Below are 22,288 nucleotides of genomic sequence, written 5' to 3' on the forward strand. Positions count from 1 at the left end.
AAGTCGACAATGAAAAGGCAGGTTTTTTGTCGAAAAGTACTGTATTGCATTGTCGAATCAAATTCGACAGGCTTTTTGTGTCGAAAATGACCCGTTTTTCGACATTTTCTGCAATTCGACCGCAATTGCATATACCCCATAGTCAATATCAGCTGCGATACCCTGTCGCACCGTGTGTACACACCTTTATACATTGTCCATTGGAACAATAGTAGTCAGCTCCTCTTTCCACCTGCATGGAGTCTAGCGAGTGGTGTACATGGACAATTGGCCAATAGCAAAAATTATATATCACAGGGACATGACCTTATCTTTTGTAATAGAATTGTCCTTTACCATAAACTGCCATAATACCGCTGTCAGCAGAACAACAGCCTCTGCAGGCAAGATCCCTAATTGTGACTACTGATAAAGCACCAATTCTTCCAGTATATGCTTTAAATAATGGGACCTGACTCCTCCAGAGAATCTGTGAGTGATACATAGTTTGGTTCTGACTTTCTTGCAAAAGCCACAATTTCTCACAATGAGTTAGCGGTGCTAACTGGGACAATGATAGCTCTCATTCAGCGTTCTTCCATGGTTCTCTCCTATGCAGGAACTCACAAGTGCTCCTCAAGTTTTTTACAAACCTGTCACCGCTAGTCAGGCATAGTTTACCTGTCCTCCTATGTCATATGGGAGATATCCACTTGGGATTCATTACCAGTTCTAAATTACAGGCCTTTGTTAGACCCTCCTCTGATTTTACACAATAGCATCAGATGTGTCTCCACTGGGATAGGAAGATGTCTCCCAACACAGAGCTGTACAAGGAGAATGGTCAGGGGAAGAAAATAGATTTGATATAAGTACTTTAGACGTGAGAGCTGAGAAAATAACTTTTTAATCTCTTATACCAACCAAAACACAAAATGCTCTGGACAATATGACTGCTTTGTCCTGCATAAACAGAATGGGGTAAATCTCTTAATGTTCCTTTACATGGAGGCTTTGACCATTTGGCAGGACATAGAAAGGAACAATAACAGATTCCCATTCCTCTCTTTGACTACCCTGGCTTCTTTATCATGTATGTATATTTCTAAGACACTGACTTCTCTTTTAGCTTTAGCATTTGCAACAAGAGTTTACCATACCTTAATAATTTCCTTACACCACTTATTTCTCAACCCCCCCCCCCCCCCCCCCCAGAAGTGTACCAACATTATTCTCAAGGGTCACTGTTAGTGTCTGCAGGTTAGCGGTGGAAAAATGTCAGTCCCCTGCCTTTCAGCTGAGAATCACGATGCTTGCTACCCAAGCCAACCAGCTGTTCCTAGGTGGCAATCCTATACCATAGAACAAAGAAAGTATGCAGATCATAGATTCCTGCAAAGTACAGTATAATTATGTATCAGGAGATCCTGAGAAGCTGTACGGTCTGGGCCTTAGAGGTGTGAATCTCTGTCATCACAGCCCTTCCTTACTAATGTCCCTTTTTTAAATACCCTTTTTACACTTACTTTAAAATCCAGGGTTTTTGTAAGTGAATGTGCATCAACCTTGGATTTAGGTAAGTGCAGAAGGAAACAAACCTGCCCTTTACCAGGTTCGGGCCAAAACCTGGGAATTTGCTGGCTAATAGACCTGGTAATTTCCTGGGTCGTAAGTCCGAAAGGCAGGTGCGTAGCCAGAACTTTGTGGGCCCCATAGCAACATTTTGAAGGGCCCCCCGTCCCAATGCTTCTAGAGAGACACTTCTCTGCAGCAGTTGTGAATTTTATGCCCTATAATAGTGCCCTAGTTTATTTTCTGAACCATAGTACAGCCTTATTTAATGTTCTGCCCCATAGTAGTGCCCTAGTTTCTTTTGTGAATCACAGTAGTGCTTAAGTTCGCCCTATGTCACATTTCAGAGCTGCCAGTACACATTATGCCGCACAGTATCTCCAATTCATATTATGATATACAGTATAGTGCTCCCGGTTCATATTATGCCTCAGTACAGTGCCCTGGTTCATATTATATAACATTAAAATGCCCTACAGTTCATTTTATGCAACACTACAATGAGCAGGTCCAGGGGCATACCTAGATATATTGCAGGCCCCAAGGAAAATGTTTGAAAGGACCCAATGGCAAAAAATGTATATAACACATGTAACTTTAACTGGGAAGGTGGGCCCTCTCAGCTCTGTGCTTCACAGCAGCTGCACTCCCTGCATGTATGGTAGCTACGCCCTTGCTGAAAGGGGTACTAATGTTTTCATCCTGACCCTTGATAACTGCACCTGTAATCTTTGCTTTTTCAGCCATATTATAGAGTGCTGCCCTGTGGACAATACCATAAGGATTTGTTTAAGTGTGCACTTATGTGCGTTCTGGAAATTTGCTTGACATGGAGTAGCTTAGTTATGTACTGGTAACAGTATAATTTTTATATGGTCAGGTAGATAATAAAACATTCTGTCCCAGGCCGGCATTTTTTCACAGAACTACTACTACAAGGGAATCTCTTAAAATATAGTTTCAGTATAAAATAAAAGTAGCAGCCAATCAGCTACTGTCATTGTTTGACTTTATCTCTCAACTCTCTCCAAGGCATAGTAAATAGACCTCCAGTTCTTTAAATACAGCCACAAAATCCAACTGTTATTTGAAGAATGATATAGTCCAAGAATGAGTGATTGACTCTGTGTACTGCAACCAAATGCAGAAACTGTACTGGAGCGCCATCTGTTGGCGAATTCTACATATATAGGAATGTATTCCAATAGAACACAAACATGTTGGCTGAACCAACAGTCATGAAATTCCATCATGCCCAATGAATTGTTAGACTATGGCAGACCTGGCCAACCTGTGGCTCTCCAGCTGTTGTGAAACTACAAGTCCCAGCATGCCCTGACAGTTTTGCTATTAGGGAATGCTAAAACTGTATCAGTGCATGCTGGGATTTGTAGTTTCACAACAGCTGGGGAGCCACAGGTTGGCCAGGCTTGGACTATGGTCTCATGTAGGACCCTTACTTCATTGATGTCTATGTGTAACTTGCCACACCACTTTTTTCATGTGCGCTTTTCAGTCTTTTATTTTTTAAATTAATACTTGTGTACTTTCCTGTAGAGCAAGCATTAGCAAAGATCCCTTCTATGACATGCTGGCAACAAGGAAGAGGAGGATCGCTAATAAGAAATAACCGAAGATCTCTTTGTGCAACTCATGAAGAAAGTCTTGGAAAGTATTACTCACGGTACTGCTCGAAGGACCAACCTTAACCTGGACTACCGATATCTCCCCTGGCCGCCTCAAACACATTACTTGCAGTGAGGATAGCTGCCATATGGTGGTGATATCAACGCAGAATTTACGTTTTGTATTATCTGTAGACTGCTACAGTGTTTTGGCTGTTTTTTTTTTTTTGATTGTTCATATATATATATGTTTTTTTTAATTTAATTTGAGTTCTAGACATTGTAAACTTGAAGACTCCACACCCTCTTACCTTCTCGTAAGAATGATTCCTTGTCACAATGTAAATAGCTCCGTTCCTCTGCAAGTGGCAACCAAAAACACTAACTCTCTATAGTCATTGTCTGAGTTCATGTTTAATCCTTAAAGTATATGATAGAAAGGCAGCTGCGCAGATGGTACTGAAGGCAAGTAGACCTGGCGAGATGCAGCCATAACATGTTGGTCGTGTTTGCTACCGTTATCCTGACTTTCTCCTTGTAAGCAGCTTGTGTCGGTATAACCTCTCAAGGGTATTGTGCTGCGTCAGCAGCAAAGCATAAACTTGTCGTAGCTAGTTTCTGAATCCTGGTGTCGTCACTGAATGGAAAATCTATAAGCTAAAGCTTCTGCTGTACAGATTTGAAATGATTGATATATATATATATATATATATATATATATATATATATAGTAGCACCAGCTTATATTGACTGTACATATATTGGTTGTTAGCAGGGGGAATACACAATTGTGCCTGCTCATTGCTCATCGTGAAGAAGAAATGACAGTGCTGTACCTAGAAGCGTTGGTGAGAAATAGGATGGTGATCTCCATTCGCACTTGTCTTCTGTATGTGGTATGGTGCAGCAAGTGGTTTGGTGTTTAATACAAGAAGAAGACAACAAATTCTGCCTTAAACAATCAGAATCGCTAATGTCTTTTAGAGACCAGGTGCCTGAGGGCAGTAAATGCCCCTTCCTATTCTAGTCACTCCTTCAGACGCAGACAGGCCCAGATGGCGTTATTCAGCCATGTGTGACTTTACCCTGGTAGAAAAATGTAAAATATTGTATAGAGACAGAGGCCTGATATACTTATGTGTTCCCTCTGCATAATGCAAAAGGTATATAGGACTGCCTATATGCAATGATCTCACAGTGTATGGTTGTAACCAGTGTTTGCTATGGGGCCTCATATTGTTACATTTTGAATGTTGTTGTTAAAAATAGTTTCTTTGCATCACTAAAGAGTGGAATTTTATGTAAAAAAGAAAAAAAATGTTAAGCAAATAGATGTTTATTATCAATGCCTCCAAGTTTGTTTTGAGGAGATGGTCTCATGGTTCCGCTGCACAGAAGTTCCTATGGTTAGTTGCACTCTATAAATTGCATTTACAGGTCATAACGGAGCTCCTCTTACCTGCTCAGCCAGGCTGGTTCACACTACAGTGTTAGGTGGTCAAGTCACCTCCCCATTTGTGTGACTGAGAAAATCAAAACGGAGGGACTTTGACAACTCTTGACAAACCCTACCCAAGCAGTGATCTGTGAGCATGAGTGATAAAATGCAAGTAAATAACATTTCACATTGTATTTTAGCACTCTGAATTCCAGCCAGTAATACCTTTTTAGTTTTGTATGGAATTAGCCTTTCATATAAAGCAGAGCTCACTGAAGTGGTGACAGTCCTGAATAACCTCCGGAGATGATGCTTGTAGTAGGAGATGGACTTCAGAAAATTGACACCTACAAGCAATGTGCAGCTTTGGCTGAAAGTACAATGTGCTAGAAAATGACATTTATAATTTTATATTTAATGGGCGGGATTCAAATCTTTTATTGCCCCATATCTCCCGTCTAAAGTGAAATATATAAAATGTATCCTGGGACCTTATATTCATTTTGATTGTATAGACCTGTCCTAACCAGTACAGCCTGTGGATATTCTGTTACAAATACTGATCTGTGTTATGTGTAAGTCCTTCTATAAACGTCACCCTGTTTTTTGTGTAATATGTAGATTTGATAATGGGCATTACTACAGAAGTGTGTTGGAACACCGAGATCTCTGTAAGTGCACAATATGATCGTTGTTTCTCATGGTACGGGATGCCTACATTAATGCCAAGACGGGATAAAGGATGGAAAGCTGGCATTATGAAAAGACGTGGTTGTTCCAAGCTCATTGCAGCCTTAAAATGGACCCATAACTTACGCACACTGAAGGCAGCCATTTTGTGAGCTGAACCAATATCTAGCAGAATGCGCCTCGTGCCTATAACGCCTTAGCGATGTCTCTTTCTCTAATGAACTTAGGCTCCATTTTGCTCAGCAAAATGGCTTCTTCCACTATATTGATATATAACTGGTCCATCTTTGAAAGAGTTTTATTGCCTTTAATTGTTATATTATCTTGTGTTGCTTCCTGTTATTACTATGTGGGTAGATGCCACATAGAGGAAGGTTTCATTATTGATATTACAATTTAAGATTAAATAAACTTGACACACATGCTAAACTTTCAGATGGCATTCTATTGTGTAGCAAACCGCTGATCATGGCAATCCTAAAGAATATAAGATCAAATCTTCTTCTGACTTTCATTGGCATGTCAGTGGGGGGTATCAGGCGACCTGGAAGTGGTAAGTGCCTTCATTGTTGTGCAGTCCGTCACCTAAACTACCAGGTCTGTGTGATTGGACCCTGACAGTGTCTCTCTAAAACTCTTCTAGATTTGGCAGACTGAATGACCAGAGATGTACAGGTGGGGGGACCGTATGCACGTGACACACTGATGATGGGTGGCATCATGATGAATCTAAAACAAAAAAAAATGACATTACACTGTGATATCTAACAAAATAAACTGATAAAATTGTATTATATAAGACATTAAAAATCTAACTACTTAAAACTTCATTACTACATGGAGAGTTACCGGCTAGTGAGCTTAAAAACTTGGCAGATAGTGGTTGCTCTGCAATTTGTGGAGCCATGTGACCACATATCAATGTTCTCCAGGTCCTACAAGGAACCTTGTAAATGGTTAATAGTATGAGTAATAAATGGACAATATTGTCCTTCTTAAAGGGACTGCCACATCTGTTTATAGTGCATCTATTGCCTACACACGGTGGAGGAAGCCATTTTGCTGATCTGACCTAATTTTATTAATTCTTAGTGTGCCTCATACATCGATGTAAACCGTTTCCAGTGAATTAATAGATGGCATATTTATGAATTTTAGGTCTGACCACAAAATTGGCACTGCCATTTTAAGTAGCAATAGTCAGGTTTATGTTATTGCTCTTATAAGGCTTGATTCATATTGCATCTGTTTCCACAAATGTGTGCCTGAAAATAGTTTTGGATTTCCCCCGTATTCAGAACGGCCTCTATGTGGCGGCACCACCACCCTGATCCATCTAGCTTAATTCTTGGTTCAAGAGGCATCTGCATGAAATTGCCAGATCTCTGCGTACGCTGATTTCTAAATAGCCCACAACTCCGTCTTCACGCCCAGGCTTATTTGCGCCACAGACATAGCAAAACAACACTCAACCTGTACCAGAGACAGTGGTCTGCGCACAGGAATTAGTTTTAAATATGTACCAAGTCGCAGATGAAGCGCAGTGGAACTTGGCGTGAAAAAAAAAGCTGCTGCATCATAGCACTTCATATACAGATTCACTTATTTGTACACAGATATACAAGTGTCGTATATCAAATGAATTCGTGCAGTCTCGTGAAATGGACTTGCCGCATCGCAGTCACTAAGATGTATATTCAAACAAATAAAACTCTAAGCGTAAGCTTAGTCGCATTGGACCTGGCGAGCTGAGTAGAGCCTTTTGGCGCAACACGGCAAAAGTGTAAAGGACATATCTCTATGCCTCGGACTCGTGCAGTGTGTAAAAACACAGATGCAGGTGCTTTGCGTCTAATTTTGAGTCAGGCTCATAAACTCCACAGAGGGATGCAGTTAGCTCCACTGAGGTATCTGCTTTGCAGTGGGCACTTAAGGTGCAAAATAATGGCGTCTGCCAAGTCACGATGAGGAAGAGTGATCTAGAATAGGTTTTTTTTGGGGGGGGGGGTTTAAATAAGGAAAATGCTGACCTTGGTTTACTGTGACTTCCCATAACTATGATTCCTAAGGTTTGCAGTTTCCTATCATTTTGTGCGATTTTTATTTTTTTACAGGGCACTGTCCAGCTTTTGTGGGTTTTTTTTTTTTTTTTTTTCAGATTTCCATTAAAAAAAAAGTCTGGAGACTGCTATTTAACCTTGCAAAAATATATAAATATAGCAAATATTTCCAAGATTCAGCTGGTCTAAATCTTGTGCTCCGAAAACAGAGATCGGTAACTTTTTAAAAGTAGTTTAAACAGTTTTGTGCTTTTACAATACAACCTTTGTATTTTCCAGATGTGATCTATGTTTCAAATGTACAGCAATGCATACTGAGTAACTTTCATTTCTATGTACCCTAATTGTGCTATTAGGTCATTTATAGACCAAGGTTACCATTGAAATGTGTGCGTATCATTCTCTTATTTATTTTATAGTAAATCCAGAATGTTTCTATTAGCAGTAAAATTTAATTTTAAAATGTAAATATTGTACAGTTGTATATTACATAGCTTATGTGCAAAAATGTAAACCTGATTCTTTGCATGAAGAATTATGTATCTTTTCAGAGTATATAAACTCAAGACAAGCTATTACAGGAAAAATATTTGCAAATACTGATCCTTTTCTTGGAATATAATTAAAGACGTATATTGTTCAAACGCAACGGATTCATTTTCTATCTATCTATCTATCTATCTATCTATCTATCTATCTATCTATCTATCTATCTATCTATCTATCAGAAATAAATCGCACACACTTCCAAGTATTAGTTCATGGGTGCCAGGTCAAATAGACCATATACCAGAGGTTCCCAAACGCGGTCCTCAAGGCACCCAAACGGCCCTGATTTTAAATGTATCCATGCTTGGCCATAGGTGATTTAATTAGCACCTCCGTTTGATTTAACCATCTGTGCTGAGTCATGGATATACCTAAAACCTGGACCGTTGGGATGTCTTGAGGACCGTGTTTGGGAACCTCTGGCATATACAATCCGTTCCTCGCATATTCCACACATGAAAAACCGTTTTAATGCAGAAATAGCATAGTCCGGCCTTTTATAGCAAGTTGCTTATACTGATCAAGCTTCCGTAGGATAAAGTCCATAAGTGAGTTCACAGCCATACCTAAGGCCCGTTTCGGCTGACCCCATGATGAAGGTTTGACAACTGAAACGGGCCATAGGTATGGCTGTGAACTCACTTATGGACTTTATCCTATGGAAGCTTGATGAGTATAAGCAACTTGCTATAACAGGCCTGACTATGCTATTTCTGCATTAAAACTTTTCATTTTTTGCTGCTTGGTGGTGTGCTGGTCTTCTTGTACTAGACCTGTGTGGAATATGTGAGGATGCGAGGAACAGATTATATGTATGTATGTATGTATGTATGTATGTATGTATGTATGTATGTATGTATGTATATATATATATATTTTGGCAGTGGAGGATAAGGGTACAAGTGACCAATGGTGTCAATCTGAACAAGGGAATTTCGAATAAATATGTTCAACAGTACACGTAATGGGTTGTGATAAAAAAAGATATTTATTTAACGTTACACGGTCTAAAAGAAAAAAGATTTTTTATATATATATATATATATATATATATATACACATACACACACATACACAGAACAGATACTCTCCCTTTTGCGCTATTAAACAGAAAGTGAGAAAGGATTGGGTTAAGGCTGCCAAATTCCACTAAGTCCCTTGTTAGGAGGGACTAAAAAGATACAAATATGTGCCAGTAGAGGAATGGGTGCACTTGGGTTGTTTTTCCACCCAATATTCAATGGAGAAAAACAGCAGTCTCCCTAAGATATTTACTCCTAATTCGTGAGCATAAAACCACATTTAACATGTTCCATGTAAAATTTATTACAACTTAAAAGCAATGATACAAAACGGTATAGTATCTCTTCTTGCAGATAACACCATATAGTACAGAGGACCAGTTGAAATAACTTTGATAGATTCCTCCTTTGACAATTCGGAGATTTGATGTTTATGAACAAATAACCCGACGCGTTTCGTCTTACTCTAAGACTTCATCAGGGGTATGTCTAAAAATATATATAAAATATTTATATCAGAATCTTATCCTGATTAAAACAATAATATGAAGAAACGTCAATAAACGAGGAAAAATGCAAGACAGAACTTAAAACATGGGCAAAATATACAAATATATATTTCTCTGACGTCCTAGTGGATGCTGGGAACTCCGTAAGGACCATGGGGAATAGCGGCTCCGCAGGAGACTGGGCACAAAAGTAAAGCTTTAGGACTACCTGGTGTGCACTGGCTCCTCCCCCTATGACCCTCCTCCAAGCCTCAGTTAGATTTTTGTGCCCGGCCGAGAAGGGTGCACACTAGGGGCTCTCCTGAGCTTCTTAGTGAAAGTTTAGTTTTAGGTTTTTTATTTTCAGTGAGACCTGCTGGCAACAGGCTCACTGCATCGAGGGACTAAGGGGAGAAGAAGCGAACTCACCTGCGTGCAGAGTGGATTGGGCTTCTTCGGTCCCTCTGGAGCTAATGGTGTCCAGTAGCCTAACACAGGCCCAGCCTCGGAGCTCGGTCCCAGAGCCGCGCCGCCGGCCCCCTTACAGAGCCAGAAACAAGAAGAGGTCCGGAAAAATCGGCGGCAGAAGACATCAGTCTTCAACAAGCTGTGCGCCATTGTTACTCAGGCACACTTCACACTTCGGTCACTGAGGGTGCAGGGCGCTAGGGGGGGGCGCCCTGAGCAGCAATGTAAACACCTTGGCTGGCATAAATACACCACATATAACCCCCAGGGCTATATGGATGTATTTTAACCCCTGCCAGAACTCACCAAAAAGCGGGAGAAAAGGCCGCCGAGAAGGGGGCGGAGCCTATCTCCTCAGCACACGGGCGCCATTTTCCATCACAGCTCCGCTGGAAGGACGTCTCCCTGACTCTCCCCTGCAGTCCTGCACTACAGAAAAGGGTAAAAAAGAGAGGGGGGCACTAATTTGGCGCAGTTTTGATACTAACAGCAGCTATAAAGGGAAAAGCACATTTTATAGTGGTATTCCTGTCTATATATAGCGCTCTGGTGTGTGCTGGCATACTCTCCCTCTGTCTCCCCAAAGGGCTAGTGGGGTTCTGTCCTCTATCAGAGCATTCCCTGTGTGTGTGCGGTGTGTCGGTACGATTGTGTCGACATGTTGGAGGAGGAAAATGAGATGGAGGCGGAGCAGTTGCCTATTATAGAGTTGTCACCCCCTAGGGAGTCGACACCTGAGTGGATGAGCTTATGGAAGGAATTGCGTGACAGTGTCAGCTCTTTACGACAGACAGTTGACGACGTGAGACAGCCGGCTACTCAGCTTGTGCCTGTCCAGGGGTCTCAAACGCCATCAGGGGCTTTAAAACGCCCGTTACCTCAAATGGCAGACACAGACACGGATACTGACTCCAGTGTCGATGATGAGGAGACAAACGTGACTTCCACTAGGGCCACACGTTACATGATTGAAGCAATGAAAAAATGTATTGCATATCTCTGATAATACAAGTACCACTAAAAAGGGTATTATGTTTGGTGAGAAAAAACTGCCTGTAATTTTTCCTGTATCCGAGGAATTAAATGAAGTGTGTGATGAGGCGTGGGTTTCCCCCGATAAAAAACTGATAATTCCTAAAAGGTTATTGGCATCGTACCCTTTCCCGCCAGAGGATAGGGCACGTTGGGAAACACCCCCTAGGGTGGATAAAGCGCTCACTTGCTTGTCTAAACAGGTAGCACTACCCTCTCCTGATACGGCCGCCCTAAAGGAACCTGCCGATAGAAAGCTGGAGAATATCCTAAAATGTATATACACTCACACGGGTGTTATACTGCGACCAGCAATCGCCTCAGCCTGGATGTGCAGTGCGGGCCTGGCGTGGTCGGATTCCCTGACTGAAAATATTGATACCCTAGATAGGGACAGTATATTACTGACTATAGAGCATTTGAAGGATGCATTTCTATATATGCGTGATGCACAGAGGGATATTTGCAGACTGGCATCAAGAGTTAGCGCGCTGTCCATTTCTGCAAGAAGAGGTTTATGGACGCGGCAGTGGTCAGGTGATGCGGATTCTAAAAGGCACATGGAAGTATTGCCTTATAAGGGGGAGGAGTTATTTGGGGTAGGTCTATCAGACCTGGTAGCCACGGCAACTGCTGGAAAATCCACATTTTTACCCCAGGTAGCTTCTCAACCTAAGAAGACGCCGTATTATCAGGCGCAGTCCTTTCGGCCCCATAAGGGCAAGCGGGCAAAAGGCGCCTCATTTCTGCCCCGTGGCAGAGGGAGAGGAAAAAGGCTGCAACAAACAGCCAGTTCCCAAGAACAAAAGCCCTCTCCCGCCTCCGCAAAGTCCTCAGCATGATGCTGGGGCTTTACAAGCGGACTCAGGCACGGTGGGGGCCCGTCTCAAGAAGTTTAGTGCGCAGTGGGCCCACTCGCAAGTGGACCCCTGGATCCTTCAGGTGGTATCTCAGGGGTACAAATTGGAATTAGAGACGTCTCCCCCTCGCCGTTTTCTAAAGTCTGCTTTACCGACGTCTCCCTCAGACAGGGAGGCAGTATTGGAAGCCATTCACAAGCTATATTCCCAGCAGGTGATAATCAAGGTACCCCTCCTACAACAGGGAAAGGGGTACTATTCCACACTATTTGTGGTACCGAAGCCGGACGGCTCGGTGAGACCAATTTTAAACCTAAAATCCTTGAACACTTACATACAAAGGTTCAAATTCAAGATGGAGTCACTCAGAGCAGTGATTGCAAACCTGGAAGAAGGGGACTATATGGTGTCTCTGGACAGCAAAGATGCTTACCTACATGTCCCAATTTACCCTTCTCACCAAGGGTACCTCAGGTTTGTGGTACAGAACTGTCACTATCAGTTTCAGATGCTGCCGTTTGGATTGTCCACGGCACCCCGGGTCTTTACCAAGGTAATGGCCGAAATGATGATACTCCTTCGAAGGAAGGGAGTTTTAGTTATCCCTTACTTGGACGATCTCCTGATAAGGGCAAGATCCAGGGAACAGTTGGAAGTCGGGGTAGCACTATCTCAGATAGTGCTGCGCCAGCATGGTTGGATTCTCAATATTCCAAAATCGCAGCTGATCCCGACGACACGACTTCTATTCCTAGGGATGATCCTGGACACAGTCCAGAAAAAGGTGTTTCTCCCGGAGGAGAAAGCCAGGGAGTTATCCGAACTAGTCAGAAATCTCCTAAAACCAGGCCAAGTCTCAGTGCATCAATGCACAAGGGTCCTGGGAAAGATGGTGGCTTCTTACGAAGCAATCCCATTCGGCAGATTCCACGCAAGAACCTTCCAGTGGGATCTGCTAGACAAATGGTCCGGGTCGCATCTTCAGATGCATCAGCGGATAATCTTGTCACCAAGGACAAGGGTGTCTCTCCTGTGGTGGTTGCAGAGTGCTCATCTTCTAGAGGGCCGCAGATTCGGCATTCAGGACTGGGTCCTGGTGACCACGGATGCCAGCCTGAGAGGCTGGGGAGCAGTCACACAGGGAAGAAATTTCCAGGGCTTGTGGTCAAGCATGGAGACATCACTTCACATAAATATCCTGGAGCTAAGGGCCATCTACAATGCTCTAAGCCTAGTAAGACCTCTGCTTCAAGGTCAGCCGGTGCTGATCCAGTCAGACAACATCACGGCAGTCGCCCACGTAAACAGACAGGGCGGCACAAGAAGCAGGAGGGCAATGGCAGAAGTTGCAAGGATTCTTCGCTGGGCGGAAAATCATGTGATAGCACTGTCAGCAGTGTTCATTCCGGGAGTGGACAACTGGGAAGCAGACTTCCTCAGCAGACACGACCTCCACCCGGGAGAGTGGGGACTTCACTCAGAAGTCTTCCACATGATTGTGAACCGTTGGGAAAAACCAAAGGTGGACATGATGGCATCCCGCCTCAACAAAAAACTAGACAGGTATTGCACCAGGTCAAGGGACCCTCAGGCAATAGCTGTGGACGCTCTGGTAACACCGTGGGTGTACCAGTCAGTGTATGTGTTCCCTCCTCTGCCTCTCATACCCAAGGTACTGAGAATCATAAGAAGGAGAGGAGTAAGGACTATACTCGTGGCTCCGGATTGGCCAAGAAGGACTTGGTACCCGGAACTTCAAGAGATGCTCACAGAGGACCCGTGGCCTCTACCTCTAAGAAAGGACCTGCTCCAGCAGGGACCCTGTCTGTTCCAAGACTTACCGCGGCTGCGTTTGACGGCATGGCGGTTGAACGCCGGATCCTGAAGGAAAAAGGCATTCCGGATGAAGTCATCCCTACCCTGATCAAAGCCAGGAAGGATGTAACCGTACAGCATTATCACCGTATTTGGCGTAAATATGTTGCGTGGTGCGAGGCCAGGAAGGCCCCTACAGAGGAATTTCAACTGGGTCGTTTCCTGCATTTCCTGCAAACAGGACTGTCTATGGGCCTAAAATTAGGGTCCATTAAGGTTCAAATTTCGGCCCTGTCGATTTTCTTCCAGAAAGAACTGGCTTCAGTTCCTGAAGTTCAGACGTTTGTCAAGGGGGTACTGCATATACAGCCTCCTTTTGTGCCTCCAGTGGCACCTTGGGATCTCAATGTAGTTTTGGGGTTCCTAAAATCACATTGGTTTGAACCACTCACCACTGTGGACTTAAAATATCTCACATGGAAAGTGGTAATGCTGTTGGCCCTGGCTTCAGCCAGGCGTGTCTCAGAATTGGCGGCTTCATCCTATAAAAGCCCTTACCTAATTTTTCATACGGACAGGGCAGAATTGAGGACTCGACCTCAATTTCTCCCTAAGGTGGTTTCAGCGTTTCACTTGAACCAGCCTATTGTGGTACCTGCGGCTACTAGGGACTTGGAGGACTCCAAGTTGCTGGACGTAGTCAGGGCCCTGAAAATATATGTTTCCAGGACGGCTGGAGTCAGAAAATCTGACTCGCTGTTTATCCTGTATGCACCCAACAAGCTGGGTGCTCCTGCTTCTAAGCAGACTATTGCTCATTGGATTTGTAGTACAATTCAGCTTGCACATTCTGTGGCAGGCCTGCCACAGCCAAAATCTGTAAAAGCCCATTCCACAAGGAAGGTGGGCTCATCTTGGGTGGCTGCCCGAGGGGTCTCGGCTTTACAACTTTGCCGAGCAGCTACTTGGTCAGGGGCAAACACGTTTGCTAAATTCTACAAATTTGATACCCTGGCTGAGGAGGACCTGGAGTTCTCTCATTCGGTGCTGCAGAGTCATCCGCACTCTCCCGCCCGTTTGGGAGCTTTGGTATAATCCCCATGGTCCTTACGGAGTTCCCAGCATCCACTAGGACGTCAGAGAAAATAAGAATTTACTTACCGATAATTCTATTTCTCGTAGTCCGTAGTGGATGCTGGGCGCCCATCCCAAGTGCAGATTGTCTGCAATACTTGTACATAGTTATTGTTACAAAAATTGGGTTATTATTGTTGTGAGCCATCTTTTCAGAGGCTCCTCTGTTATCATGCTGTTAACTGGGTTCAGATCACAGGTTGTACGGTGTGATTGGTGTGGCTGGTAAAGCTTTACTTTTGTGCCCAGTCTCCTGCGGAGCCGCTATTCCCCATGGTCCTTACGGAGTTCCCAGCATCCACTACGGACTACGAGAAATAGAATTATCGGTAAGTAAATTCTTATTATAAATATGTGAGGAAAAAATATACATACACATATGGTATAACATACAAGGAGGATGATCTTAACATATCCATGGAAAACAATTATGTGATACAATCTCAGAACAAAGAATTCACAATTATACCAAAGAGAAAGAAATAGACACATAAAGAGGAGTTCATCATCACAAGAACATAATAATTACATATGGCATACCTCTAGTGCTTGATAAATACTGTTAGTGCATCAATGAAATGGCAATTACGTATTCTGGATACTTGAAAAAACCACACACCGGTGGGGTACACAGGTGAAAGTTAGATTAAGCCTAATTGGGGAAATATACGTTTTTAGTACTAACAACAATTAATAACATATTCTGCATAATACTGGGCTCAATAATAACAAATAAATGAATATTTCTGTACATTGAACACATACCTTATGGTTAAGTGCTTGAATAACAAGTTCAAACGCATAGGCCTGAACGCAAGTTCAAATAGGTATGTGACCTAACAAAAATTATTAATATTCACTAATTAGAGATTTATAACGTAACAGCCTTTATATAAATTGGTTAATGTGCTAGTAGATTGAAACACATACCTTATGATTCAGGGATTTGGATAACAAGTTCAAATACACAGGTCTACCACAATTTCATATGCGTGTGTAACCTGGTAAATTAGAGGAATATGATTCTTGAGACAGAGAACTTGCTCATACCAGGTGTGAGAAGTTTTAATTTAATAAACTCCCTTTAGAAAGGGGGGGAGAAGGATACACTAGTTTCGAAAATTCATTAATTCGATTAAATCTTACGTGAAATTGGTTCCCCAAGGGGGTATAAATCGTATTAAAAATATCGATAACCATATGTTATCCTTGAAATTCAGAATGTTGAGTTAATTCTCATCATCTCATAAGATAATATTAATAAACTTTCATATTGTTACTAATAGTCATAATAACACCCCCTATTTACAAAATAAGCAGGACATAGTGAAAACAAGGGATTCCATTCACATAAAGTGCTAAATGGAGCCATATTTAAAAGCGGTGCTCACAAATAATAAATAATAAATCTTACCTTACCAGTAGCTACAATAGCTTCAAGTCACAACCAGTGTAATGAGGCTATGTGCTGAGACTTACCCTTAAATAGGAAACAGAAGTGACCTCACTTCCCCTAATGCAGTGATTGGGGTATTAAAAACCTTAAATAATATTGGAATAAGTCCTATGTTACTAACTGAAATCGTTACAGTGATTAAACATTAAAGTGAGAAAATTAATGGCCTTAAAGTGAACTTTTATAATACACTATAAGGGATAAAAAAAACTTAATAGTAAACACATCCCATAATGCATCTGGTCGTTACAGACCAAACTGACATGATTGACAGGGCTATTCACCAATAAAACTGGTTCAGTGGAAACAGACCTAATCTCTATCATTATAAGTATAATAATATTATTCTCCTCTGTGCATTACAAACAAAGTGTGAAAAAGCTGTCCTGGTGTGAATTATAAACACCTCAGTAGTGGGGAAACTTATCCCCTTAAACAGTGTTTTCGTGATAAACTAATCCCGCCGCGCAGGGACTAGAACACTGATATCTCGGCGTCGATAAGGCCAGTGTCCCACAGAGCTAGTTACATCTAGATCGCGCCGCTGAGTAAAACTGCTTGCGTTCCAGCGGCGCGATTGTTTGCGTTCCACAGCGCCGAGATGGTGTCACGTGATTGTATCACCTGACACTCGGACACATGATCTGAACTGGCCAATAGGTGCTGAACAGGGCAGCTGGTGTTTAGTGACGCGGACGTTAGTACTCCACGCAGCTGTATCTCACCACATGACCACCCCACGTGACAATTAGACATGTGGTTTGGGCGGCCAATAAACGGATCAAACTAGGTAACCTAGGAGACCGCTATGCAATCGCTACCAAAAATAACATTTATTAGTGTATAATAATGTGCATATACACATAGTAATGAATAATGTGATAAGTGCGATACTCTACCTAATCTATTAACTAACTCCTACATTATTAGCTACATATATATGATGATTTAGAAAAATATATAAATTAGTCTATTGTTAATTAACCACCTACATTTAAAGCACCGCTCCTAAAAGTGGCTCCACTTTTACAAATAACATATTAAATATTAACAAATGCCTCCTAATAGGAATACAAATGATCATCCTTTTCAACACCATTATTTATAAATACACCAATATTGGGAATACAAATCATAATCAAAGACATAAACAAGGGAATATCTTGCAGTGTGAAAAAACATGATACTACAGGAACGCTACCATATCTATAGTTTCTTTTAAACCAAACGGGATAAGAGTGTTCAGCGAATAGATCCAATAGGATTCTCGCTGGGCTAGCAGTCTATCTCTATCTCCTCCTCTTTTATCTACCATAATATGCTCGATAACCGTAAATGAGAGACACAGGACTTGAGAGTTATGTTTCTCCTGAAAATGTCGAGGTAAACTGTGGTTTTGGACCTTGTTGGTAATATTTCGTAAGTGTTCCTGTATTCTTAACTTAAGACACCTTTTGGTTTTACCAATGTAAGAAAGGTTACAACCGCAATCAATTTTATAGATTACGTAGTTAGTATTGCAGGTCACAATTGTCCTCAGTTTAAAGACTCGTTTGCTGTCCTCTTTCCAGCAAAAGCCTTTTTTATCGATAAAGCGACAACATTTACATCTATTACAGGGGAAGAGCCCTGATCTCTTCATTACAGGATGTTCATTAAGGGTCTCACCCTTGTTTTTAGCATTCTGAAGTTGACTGGGAGCGAGAATGTTCTTAAGGTTCCTGGATTTTCTGAATACTATGTTAGGCTTGGTAGGTAAGTGTGGTCCCAATATGGGGTCCTTCAATAGGAGATGCCAATGCCGATTCATAACACGTCTTGATATTTTCTTGATTATATTGTGTTATGAACGGTCTTTCGGTGAAACGTTCTTCTTTTTTACTTTCTTTTACTTCCAAAAGGCTATTTCTATCAATTTCAGAAGCTCGAACCTGGTCTCTCCTTAGATGGATCTCATTATATCCCCTATCTAAAAACTGTTCTACCAGAATAGAAGATTGTTCCCAGTACCTTTCCAAACTGCTACAGTTTTTCCTAATCCTCACGAACTGGGAGTAGGGTACTGTAGTTTTCCATCGAGACAGATGGCAACTATTTGAAGGTATGAAACTGTTAGCGTCGGTCTTTTTAAAAAAGGTTCTCGTATCAAGAGTCCCGTCATCTTCGATGTTTAAAAGGACGTCCAGGTAATCAATAGTAGAAATATGCTGTTTATAAGTAAATTTGAGATTATGGGAATTAATTTGAATCTCTGAAATTAAATCACTCAATTCCTCCAACTCTCCATCCCAAATAAGAATCACATCATCTATGTATCGCTTATAGAATTTGATGTTAGGGTATCGATAGCCTCCGTCCGCATAGATGGTCACACGCTCCCAGCTGTCCATGAAAATGTTTGCGTACGATGGGGCATATTTAGTCCCCATCGCTGTCCCCTGTTCTTGCAGGTAATACTTTCCTTCAAACTCGAAATTTAAAGATTTAAAATGAATGAATTTTATACTCTCCAATAAAAAGGTTCTTTCTTCTTTACAAACATTCACATCCATTGTTAGGATGTTGCTCACAGCCTCAAGTCCTTTAGAATGGGGAATGGATGTGTAAAGGGCCTGTACATCCACTGTGGCCCATCTATAAGTGGATTGCCACTGAAAATCATTAAGTAGCCTGAGAAGACTGGTTGAATCTTTCAAATATGAAGGTTGTACTCTCACATAAGGTTGTAATTTTAAAATCGAGAAAGTGTGACAAGTTAGAAGTCAAAGACTCGACTCCAGCCACTATAGGTCTTCCTTGGGGTGGGACTATGCCTTTGTGGACTTTAGGTAAGTGGTAAAATACCAGAACCCGAGGCTTTTTGTTAAACAAAAATTCAAACTCTTCTCGACATATGATGCCTCTACTACATGCATCATTTAATAGCACATACAGTTCTTCTCCAAAACTGGCTGTCGGATCCTCGTTAAGTAGTTTATATGTTGCCGCATCATTAATTTGGGTCATGGCTTCTTTGACATAGGCCGCCCTCTCCTGGATGACCACCGCTCCTCCCTTAACTGCTGTTTTGATAACAATTTCGTTATCATTCTTAAGTTGTTTAATGGCATACCTTTCCTGTGGATTAAGGTTGCCACAATACTTGTCATCTTGGACTTTCAATCTTCTAAAATCCTCTTTTACTGCGTCAAAGAAAAAATCGATATGATTCCCTCTCGATTCCACTGGATAGTATCTAGACGGTGGAGCCACTAAGGGTTTGCTTTTCGGTTCGTAAGACAATTTCGGTGTAGGATTTTTAAGGAAATGCCTCTTTAGGGTTAAACTGCGTATGTATTTATTGAGGTCCACATAGAGATTAACTTCTCAACGTGTTGGTTCGGAGCAAATTTCAGACCTTTACTTAATACCGAGATCTGTGGGGCTGATAGTTCCTTCTTAGTAAGGTTGACGATGCTTGATTGACGAGGCTCTTGTGAGAAGTTGATCGCTCTTCGTTTTTTGTTTGGTGACCTTTCTTCCACCTCTCGTCCCTCTTCTCCTGGGTAAAGTTGTCTTTTCACACCTTGCGGTGAATCCAATCTGGTATGAAGATGTTCCTTTTCTTGGAGGTATGGTAAAACCATCCTCTTTCTTTCCCCTAAAAAAACTTTATTCCTAGGGGATTCATATATACGTTCAAATTTATTCCGTTGTGCGAACCTCTGTTGATTCCCTCGGGGCGAGTATTGATTATAATATGATGATGTCCTCCTATATCTACGTATCGGGGAAATGTATGAGCTTCTTCTTCTCGTACCATAGCCGCCTCGTCGGCCTTGATATTGTGGGGGGGGGATATTCTCGTCTACGGTGAAAAACTTCATTATCTAGTGTGTCCGTTTCTCTTCCCCAACCCCCCTGGTCAGGGTATCTTCTTTGACCAGGTTTTTGACTGACATTATTACTCCAATCATGTATATTACCATTCTCATAGTCCAGTTTATCTCTTGTGAACTTTTTTTGCTTTCGCAAGATGATCTCCTTCTCAAGGGTATCAAGTTTATATTGGAGATCTGACACATCTCGTTTGAATTCATCATCCTCATTGAATTTGGTAAGTAAAACCTCCAGTTTAGCTATATCTACTTCTAAAATTTCTAACTCTTTCTTTCTCTCCTTTATAATCAACTCCACTAATCGGGCTGCGCTCTCATCAAGGATCTTATTCCAACTCTTAGTGAACTCGTCGTTCTGAGATCCCATAATCGGGGTCTTATTTAACCTCAGGCCTCTAGGAATTCGTCCGACTTCTAAATATTTCTCAAGTGTGCTTAGATCGTACCAACTCTTAAGTTCTCTAGTGGCCAGTTTTTCCATATTATTTAATAAATGATAATACTCATCATTATCATCCTCCGTTTGTTCCATGTCTTGCATATCCTCTAAAAAAAATGGTTTTACATTTCTGACTCCTACTTTTCCGATCATTAAATAAAGGCATATCACCTAGCAGCAATGGGGAGTAACTAACAGCAACGAAATATAGACAAAACAGATACTCTCCCTTTTGCGCTATTAAACAGAAAGTGAGAAAGGATTGGGTTAAGGCTGCCAAATTCCACTAAGTCCCTTGTTAGGAGGGACTAAAAAGATACAAATATGTGCCAGTAGAGGAATGGGCGCACTTGGGTTGTTTTTCCACCCAATATTCAATGGGGAAAAACAGCAGTCTCCCTAAGATATTTACTCCTAATTCGTGAGCATAAAACCACATTTAACATGTTCCATGTAAAATTTATTACAACATAAAAGCAATGATACAAAACGGTATAGTATCTCTTCTTGCAGATAACACCATATAGTACAGAGGACCAGTTGAAATAACTTTGATAGATTCCTCCTTCTCCTTTGACAATTCGGAGATTTGATGTTTATGAACAAATAACCCGACGCGTTTCGTCTTACTCTAAGACTTCATCAGGGGTATGTCTAAAAATATATATAAAATATTTATATCAGACTCTTATCCTGATTAAAACAATAATATGAAGGAACATGTCAATAAACGAGAAAAAAATGCAAGACAGAACTTAAAACATGGGCAAAATATACAAATATATATATAAATATGTGAGGAAAAAATATACATACACATATGGTATAACATACAAGGAGGATGATCTTAACATATCCATGGAAAACAATTATGTGATACAATCTCAGAACAAAGAATTCACAATTATACCAAAGAGAAAGAAATAGACACATAAAGAGGAGTTCATCATCACAAGAACATAATAATTACATATGGCATACCTCTAGTGCTTGATAAATACTGTTAGTGCATCAATGAAATGGCAATTACGTATTCTGGATACTTGAAAAAAACCACACACCGGTGGGGTACACAGGTGAAAGTTAGATTAAGCCTAATTGGGGAAATATACGTTTTTAGTACTAACAACAATTAATAACATATTCTGCATAATACTGGGCTCAATAATAACAAATAAATGAATATTTCTGTACATTGAACACATACCTTATGGTTAAGTGCTTGAATAACAAGTTCAAACGCATAGGCCTGAACGCAAGTTCAAATAGGTATGGGACCTAACAAAAATTATTAATATTCACTAATTAGAGATATATAACGTAACAGCCTTTATATAAATTGGTTAATGTGCTAGTAGATTGAAACACATACCTTATGATTCAGGGATTTGGATAACAAGTTCAAATACACAGGTCTACCACAATTTCATATGCGTGTGTAACCTGGTAAATTAGAGGAATATGATTCTTGAGACAGAGAACTTGCTCATACCAGGTGTGAGAAGTTTTAATTTAATAAACTCCCTTTAGAAAGGGGGGGGAGAAGGATATACTAGTTTTGAAAATTCATTAATTCGACTAAATCTTACGTGAAATTGGTTCCCCAAGGGGGTATAAAACGTATTAAAAATATCGATAACCATATGTTATCCTTGAAATTCAGAATGTTGAGTTAATTCTCATCTCATAAGATAATATTAATAAACTTTCATATTGTTACTAATAGTCATAATAACACCCCCTATTTACAAAATAAGCAGGACATAGTGAAAACAAGGGATTC

At 41.1% G+C, this 22,288-nt stretch overlaps 1 protein-coding gene and 1 long non-coding RNA gene across 2 annotated transcripts in view; one reads left to right on the forward strand and one right to left on the reverse strand.

Moving 5' to 3' along the window:
* The window catches only part of CYTH3 (cytohesin 3), a 262,694-nt gene extending 254,681 nt beyond the window's left edge, over positions 1-8,013 (forward strand). The window contains exon 13 of the mRNA XM_063934469.1: positions 3,109-8,013. Within this exon, the coding sequence (XP_063790539.1) occupies positions 3,109-3,181 (73 nt within the window). The 3' untranslated portion in view covers positions 3,182-8,013. The remainder of the gene's footprint in view (positions 1-3,108) is intronic.
* Positions 8,014-20,952: 12,939 nt separating this feature from the next.
* LOC134943704 (uncharacterized) lies at positions 20,953-21,777 on the reverse strand. Its single transcript, XR_010181690.1, has 3 exons — positions 21,713-21,777; positions 21,487-21,599; positions 20,953-21,159 (listed from the first exon to the last, which is right to left on the reverse strand). It is a non-coding gene; the product is annotated as an uncharacterized LOC134943704 (long non-coding RNA).
* Positions 21,778-22,288: the final 511 nt, after the last annotated feature.

This window comes from Pseudophryne corroboree, chromosome 7 (assembly GCF_028390025.1).
Source record: "Pseudophryne corroboree isolate aPseCor3 chromosome 7, aPseCor3.hap2, whole genome shotgun sequence".
Taxonomy (NCBI): domain Eukaryota; kingdom Metazoa; phylum Chordata; class Amphibia; order Anura; family Myobatrachidae; genus Pseudophryne; species Pseudophryne corroboree.